Source organism: Asparagus officinalis, unplaced genomic scaffold (assembly GCF_001876935.1).
Source record: "Asparagus officinalis unplaced genomic scaffold, Aspof.V1 AsparagusV1_Un24, whole genome shotgun sequence".
Lineage (NCBI taxonomy): Eukaryota > Viridiplantae > Streptophyta > Magnoliopsida > Asparagales > Asparagaceae > Asparagus > Asparagus officinalis.
This window is the reverse complement of record NW_017972290.1, coordinates 8526-15969: the sequence shown is the minus strand read 5'-3', so window position 1 is coordinate 15969 and position 7444 is coordinate 8526. Positions and strand designations below refer to the sequence as shown.

The window sequence follows — 7444 nt, the reverse complement described above, 5'->3', positions numbered from 1 at the left end:
TATTCTAATTTTAATGTTGACTTGTAAGTGGTCAATGCTCAATTGAAGTTAGAGGTGTGTTAGTAGTAGCTCTGTATTGATAACTTACAATTCAATCAAGGCAAGAATGAGAATAACATGAGAATTTGGTGATAAGAACATAGTTTGAGTTTTCATTGAAAATATGATGAATCTCAGAGAAGAGTGTGACAACTGTAATAATAATTGTATCATGCACTTCATTAAAATCTGATAGAGATAGGACTACTCACAATATGCCTATTCGAAATCCATGACAGTTTCCCTTCTGAAAATCGACATTTCTTCATGTATCTTTCTTCGATGCTAAATCGTATCTCAAAGCTCTCTTCCTGGTCGAGCCTGGAAAAATGAAGTCTATATCGAGAGAGATCAACTCTCACTCCTTCTGGTTCAACAATCTTTGCTAAATACACTGCATGAGCCTCTCCTACATTTCTTACAGTTCGAGTTACAGTTTTCATTGAGACTGCTCTTAAAGAGACCGATATAGAAGGATAATTCAGTTGTTCAGGATCAAGGGACGAGTTGCAGTGAAATGAACTCCGATGAACATTATAATTCAAGCCACAGAGATAAGAAATGTAATCATTATAACGAATATCATAAACAAGACCAGGATCCATAGCTCCTAAAGGATTCACAATTCCTGCGCCCATAGCGAAAATGTCTGCAGATTTGTTATAAGATGATTCATCAAATATTCGGTTGCCATGAAGATCTATGTCACGTGCTGATGTTATGATCGCTGATTTTATCGCAGCTGGCGACCATCGCGGATATTTGTTCTTGATCAATGCTATAATGCCTGAAACATGAGCTGCAGCCATCGAGGTGCCACTCTGGAAGTTAAATGATGTAGAAGCTATACTTTTCGTGGAATATGCTGATAGAATGTTCACACCTGGTGCAGTGATATCGGGCTTCAGAATGCCTGCATTCATCAAGCTCGGGCCTCTTGATGAAAACGATGCAACTGAAGGCGATGGATGAGAACCGAAAACAGTCCTTTTAAAGATCATTGAAGCCATAGGAGTAGAATTTGTGGATAAATAAACATAAGATCGTATTTTTCTTCCATCGATGTAGCTAATATGTGATGCTGCAAGACTGTGCACTTCGGCGGATACAGTGAACCCTTGGCTTTGACGGTTCATGATTATCATTCCGGCTCCTCCTGCATCCTTAACAACATCACCCTTTTCGGTATTATTTGTTCCTTCATTGTGACACAAAACGATTTTCCCTCTGACGTCAATATCATCTAACGATCCTCTATAACAATTCAAACTTGCGACATCTCCGTCGATACCTGGAAACACGATAGGCAAGAGGTTTGAACTGATAATTCCACTCGGTTGGAATGCTGATTCTCCGTTCAATATCATTCCATTTCCGAGCTTTACAGTCACTCTAATCCTTCTATCAGTCGAGGTTGCTCCGACAGTAAGAATCCACGGTGCTTCATGGCTCACTGTGCTTTTCCTCGGTCCAATATTGCCCGCTGAAGCGCAAACCATGATCCCTTTCTCCACTGCTGCCAATGAAGCTATTGCGATACTGTCTCGATAAACATCATTAGGCAATCCACCGAAAGGCATCAACATCACATCGACACCATCACGAATCGCCTGATCAATGCCAGCAATCACATCACCCTCATCACATCCACCTCTATCGCACACTTTATATATCGCCAGGTGAGATTTTGGCGCGACTCCAGACGCCAATCCCTTTGCCATTCCGAGAACCTCAGCATCCTCGACAAAATTTCCCGCAGCAATACCCGCAACATGGGTCCCGTGCCCTTCAGCATCAAGAACCAGCTGTTTTTCCCCTCCAGAAAATGCGCCTGCACCAATTATTTTATTGTTGCAATAAGCGAAATAACATCGACCCCTCCATCGAATTGGCGGTGCATGCCATAATCATTAAAAGAACGATGTGTGTCTACGATACCCGTGTCAAGAACGCCAATAACTGTCCCTTCGCCATACAATGACTCACCCCATGTCGGGCTCCAGTCACTCAATCCTAAGAACTGAGGAGTGTATGTAGTGTGGAGCTGCAATGTTCGGCTTAATTGTGCGTGAGCGAATCCATTCATCGACTCCATAGCTCTCACTTCTTCGAGAGTGAGTTTCGCAGTGAAGCCAGTGATGGAGTGACGATAAGAGTGGAGGAGACGAGGTTCGCCAGAGTCGAGTGTAGAGTTTGGGAGGAAGGATGTGTGCCATTGGACTAGATTTTTGGTGGTGTTGGGTTTGTGTAGATGAACAATGTAGGTTTGGAGTTGGTCTTTGATGATGGGGAGGGGATTGCCATTGATGAGAAGAGATTGGAGATTGAAGAAGAGGAAGAGGAAGAGGAAGAGATTGTGAGGTTCCATGAGAAAGGAAATGAGAGGAACGTGGGTTACTGATTTGTTACTTGGGATTCTTGGAGGTGAGAATTCAGTACAGTGCAATATGAAACTCATGGGCTGAAGAGTTGTGTGCATGTGTCAAGTGTGATTCCTTAAGGTTATAAATTTGAAAATAAACTTATGATCCTTTTAAGAAGAAATAAATCAAGAAGTACTGTATGTCTCCAATAAATATATTGGATTTGAATTATCTAATTTGAACATTTTGCATGGGATTCTTTGACTCCATAATTTCATATTGAGCTTATACTGATATCAAATAATATTTTCAATAATTTTCTAGGATGCACTGGTTTCATATTGTGCTCAACTGCATGATTTCGCGTGATGCTTTTGCAACATCCAAAAATGACATAAAATTAGATACCTCAATTCCATTTTAAGAAAAGAAAATACAAACAATTTTGTACCCATTATAACTGAAAGTAACTGTAAACAGACTATACAGCCCGTGTATTACCTAAAGTAACCTGTTAAATATATCAGACATAAAATCAATGCTATTTTTAGTCAATGTAATCCCTTTAGAGCCAACTAGATCATCAATGTTGAATCTCTCCATACAGCCTTTCCGCCTAAATCGGACACAGTTAAATCTTCGTAAAAAATCAAAGTTCTGTCGGTAAAATTGTCTCAAATTAGGCTCAGCTGGTAATTTACAGACCCTCCAACTGAATCTCATCAGGATTTTGTTGCCATTCCTTTATAAAAGTTGGGATTTTTTTTTCAAATATCAATGAAAATTAAATTATCAGAAGAAACATCTCTCTCTTTCTTCATTAAAAAAAATATGCTGCATTCGTCAAGGCTGAGTTTGAGGAAAACAAGAGAGAAATTGAGAATTACATCTAAGAAGAAAGAGGTGTCAAGAAGCGACGATGAACTCTCATATGACACTAAAGAGAGAGTCGCTGCAGCGAAGAAATACATAGAGAATCATTACAAAGACAAGATGAAGCATTTGAAACAACGTCAAGAACGGTAAGGATTTCGCTTTTTTTTTTTGGAAAAGAACAAAGAAGAAGATAATCTTTTTGGTGAATTTTGATGTATGTTGTGTTTTTTGAGCAGGAGATGGATTCTTGAGAGAGAATTGCAGGAGTCGGACGTTTCTGAGGAGCAACAAATGAATCTTATGAAGCAATTGGAGCAAAAGGAGACTGAGTATATGAGACTTCAAAGGAATAAAATGGGTGTTGATGACTTCGAATTATTGACCATGATCGGAAAAGGCGCATTTGGCGAGGTAGATTTTCTTAACAAGGATTTGCAAAAAATTAAAAGAACAATAGCGATTCCCCAAATTCTTCTACATTAAAAGAATCGAAAATAACCAAAGTTATCCTGCAGGTTAGAGTTTGTAGAGAAAAAGCAACAGGCAATATTTATGCAATGAAAAAGCTAAATAAAACAGAAATGTTGCGTCGGGGTCAGGTATATCATCTAATTTTTTCCCCCCTTGCATTTTAGTTGTCTCTTTGTTTTCAGTATGTACATTCGTGACGCGTCATTTTTTGCGTTAGGTTGAGCATGTTAAGGCTGAGAGAGATGTTCTAGCTCAAGTTAACAGCAATTATATCGTCAAACTCTATTCTTCGTTCCAAGACAAAGATTTCCTGTACCTTATCATGGAGTATTTACCGGGTGGTGATCTAATGACTTTGCTCATGAAAAAGGATATATTGACCGAGGATGAGGCTAGATTTTACATCGCGGAGGCAGTTCTTGGCATTGAAGCTATACACAAAAGCAATTATGCCCACAGGTCGGTGTACGTTTGTTCGAAAATTTTCATTTATCTTTGATTTTGTCAATGTTTTTGATGTACTGACCTGGCCTTGTGTTGTGAAAATTTACAGAGATATCAAGCCAGATAACATGTTACTAGGCAGAAATGGACACGTCAAGCTTTCAGATTTTGGATTGTGCAAGAACTTGGATTGCAGTAATGAAAGGGATGATGGCATTATGCGAACAGTGAACTGTGAGGGGTTTTTTCAGGCTGATGTGCAGCAGTTTACGGAGACAAACGCACAAGCCAAACATTTAGGGCTTTGGAGAAAGAATCGGCGAACTTTGGTAAGTTTCGTAGAATCATCTTTGTGCACTACGCAAATATGTAGGGGTAAATTGCAAACCCCATCACCCATCATCTTTGTGCACCATGCAAATAATCTATAGGGTAAATATTCAAAACCGCCGACACCTCCGCCCCCCCCCCCCCCCCACACCAAAACAAAAAACAAAAAAATTGTCAGATACCCCATATCTAATACCGTGTGTTTCTACTGTGGCATGTAAGAAGCCAAGTTTAAGTGCAATTACGAAAATGGCCTTGATGGGGGGGGGGGGGGGTGGAGAAACTTCTTTCATGTCCTAATAATGTTATAAAGGTGATTTTGACAACCCCTTAAGTTTGGTCCAAGTTTGATCCAATTTGGCCAAAATGCCCACTGATTAGTTAATTTAATTTAATAGTTGGAGCATTAATTTGAAAATGGTACTTTGGTCTTTTTACCAACATCTAAGGAAGCATATTTGTTGATTGAAATGTCGGTGCCTAAAATTTTCAGGCTTATTCAACTGTCGGTACCCCTGACTATATTGCACCCGAAGTTTTATCAAAGAAGGGGTATGGAATGGAATGTGATTGGTAAGTACTGTTTATGGTATTTTTAAAAATTTATCCCTAGAATTTACACATTTATCGGAAAACTTTTATTTTCTACCTTTTTTCAGGTGGTCACTTGGAGCTATTATGTATGAAATGCTTATGGGTTATCCTCCATTTCAGTCTAAGGAAGCTCTCTCAACATGCAGAAAGGTAAGTATATTATTGGCCTATTAATAACTGGCTAGTATATATGATTATTTTTTCGGTTTCCTAATTTTCAAATTAATATAGGTAGTAAATTGGCGATCACATTTGAAATTTCCCCAAGACTTGACAATATCTGAGGAAGCTAAAGACCTTATTCAAAGACTGTTGTGTGACGTTGAGCGTAGGATTGGCACAGGAAATGTTGAGGAAATAAAGGTTCGTCAATGTACTTGAAAAAAAAAAGGTCTATTTGACAAATATATGCGTTTTCTAAATATTTCGTTCATTTTAGGCTCATCCTTGGTTTGAAGGCATTCAATGGGATAAATTGTATCAGATAGAGGCTGTTTATATACCTGAAGTCAATCATGAATTGGATACCCGAAACTTTGATAAATTCGATGAGGTATGCTAAATTTTTATCAGGCTTTCTTCTTTAATTGTATGAAGCTCTTATAACATATACCCATGTTTTTCAATACAGGCGCGATTAGAGAATGAGAAACAAATTCCATTAAAACCAGCACTAGGAGACAAGGTAAATAATATTGTTCTGTAAATAAAGCTGGTTATTTTATCTCTACAGTTATTAGCCAAAAATTATCATGTTGCAGACAATTTCTTCGAAAGACCTAAAATTTGTGGGTTACACATTCAAAAATTTTGAAATCGTCAACAATCATGGACAACATCAAAAAGGTATTTCTTTCTCTTTGATATAAAGTCAGAATAAATTTATTTTTTTATAGTTTAACCCTGAAAGAACTTAGATACTCATAGCATATTTGATCTATAACTAGCCATTCATCTTCAAATCTTATTGCAGCAGAATCGACGAAAAAGAAGAAAAAGGTCCCTTCTGTTAAATCTATCTTCAGTAAGTACAATTTCTTTTATGATGAAGTTGACGATTTACTAACCTTAGCTAAAAAAAGATTACTGAGATTTCTCTTGTTTAAAAATCTTCAGACACAAGTGATGCATCTAAAATGAGCTCATCGAATCTCTTCACTACTCAACTGAAGTACAAGGAGCCTCACTTATTTATCAATTGATGATCAAGGAGAATTCACTATCACAAACACCTCCCATTTGAGGAAGAAAGATATGCAAGAGTTTTAATTTGCATTATTGCCCAAAAAATTGGACATCGTTTTTGTTAATACTCACCATGGGGTAAATATGTATGGTGATGTAAATTGATTGCTGTTTCTCAAAACAAAAGAAAATCCGTAAATGGTTTGTACATAATTTGATTAGCTTGAGCTGTCTCAAACTTTGCAACCTCACTGTTTTATTTGCATTGTTGGCTTAAGAAAGATGCAAAATCAAAGAGAACTTCTAATATATTTATGCAAGAAAAATAAATTGATGGCACATAATTTTTTTCCATCATTTCTCCATTTGGATTGTAGTTCTTTGACTCAACTACTAGATTTGCAATTGTTGTGATAATGATGATTTTAAATAATTCAACTCTCATTAACAAAAATAACTTTTTAACTCTAATAGCGAATTGACAACTTAATAAAACCCACTACTTGGATCGCAAATGGCTTGAATACTTAATTATATGCTTTATTGAAGAGATTCTGACCATTTCCCGTAGCTTAGATTGAAAATTATTTGCTCATTGCTGAAAATTTTGAAGCTAAAACAACACAAATAACACTGTCGTGTGTAATTGACAATGACTGTGACAACATGCCATACTATAATGCATATAAATCTTTCATCATGTCTCATGCTCATCATAGAATATTGGCATTTATTTTGATTGTTATGTGGTCCATTATTAATACAGTTACGTGTTTGAACTTATAATTCTAGCAGGAGTAGTAAAAAGAAGTGATTGTTATGTCTATGACTCAGATCCTCTTTAATTAGATGGTAATTAGAGAGTGTCCAATTCCTCCAATCAAATCTAATTCCTCCAATCATTATTCCTCATTCCGAATTTAAGGAACGAGATTAGGTTACGCAGGATTCAATATTATGATAGTGGTTTTCAAAGAACAGCAGCTCCAATACTGTACCAGTTATAGACAATAATGAAATCCTGCATTGCCTAATCTTGTCCCTTGAATTCGGGATATATAACATTGATTGGTTGTTGGGAGCGAGGGAACGCCCACACCGCTGCGGAAGCTAAATCAATCCCGAGAGAAAACAACCCTAGC

The 7444-nt window shown here is 37.3% G+C and overlaps 2 protein-coding genes across 2 annotated transcripts; one reads left to right on the top strand and one right to left on the bottom strand.

Annotated features, from left to right (window-relative positions):
• Positions 1-198: 198 nt before the first annotated feature.
• LOC109827105 (subtilisin-like protease SBT1.2) lies at positions 199-2384 on the bottom strand. Its single transcript, XM_020394070.1, has 2 exons — positions 1978-2384; positions 199-1870 (listed from the first exon to the last, which is right to left on the bottom strand). The coding sequence occupies exons 1-2, from the start codon at positions 2132-2134 to the stop codon at positions 222-224; spliced, it is 1806 nt and encodes a 601-aa protein (XP_020249659.1). The 5' UTR covers positions 2135-2384; the 3' UTR covers positions 199-221.
• A 996-nt stretch (positions 2385-3380) lies between these two features.
• Positions 3381-6373, top strand: LOC109827104 (serine/threonine-protein kinase 38-like). The gene is made up of 13 exons (XM_020394069.1): positions 3381-3424; positions 3515-3689; positions 3794-3877; positions 3967-4208; positions 4303-4522; positions 5017-5096; positions 5183-5267; positions 5349-5480; positions 5557-5670; positions 5749-5802; positions 5879-5963; positions 6091-6141; positions 6234-6373. Exons 1-13 carry the CDS (start codon positions 3396-3398, stop codon positions 6317-6319), a joined length of 1437 nt encoding a protein of 478 aa, XP_020249658.1. The 5' UTR covers positions 3381-3395; the 3' UTR covers positions 6320-6373.
• The last annotated feature ends 1071 nt before the right edge of the window (positions 6374-7444 follow it).

Excerpts from the sequence above, each read along its gene's own strand:
- LOC109827105 (XM_020394070.1), bottom strand. The coding sequence starts at position 2,134 with ATGGAGTCGATGAATGGATTCGCTCACGCACAATTAAGCCGAACATTG. Across the intron at positions 1,871-1,977 it reads TATTGGCGTTCTTGACACGG|GCGCATTTTCTGGAGGGGAA; the intron begins GTATCGTAGACA and ends TAATTGGTGCAG.
- LOC109827104 (XM_020394069.1), top strand. The coding sequence starts at position 3,396 with ATGAAGCATTTGAAACAACGTCAAGAACG. Across the intron at positions 5,268-5,348 it reads CTCTCTCAACATGCAGAAAG|GTAGTAAATTGGCGATCACA; the intron begins GTAAGTATATTA and ends AAATTAATATAG. Across the intron at positions 5,481-5,556 it reads GAAATGTTGAGGAAATAAAG|GCTCATCCTTGGTTTGAAGG; the intron begins GTTCGTCAATGT and ends CGTTCATTTTAG.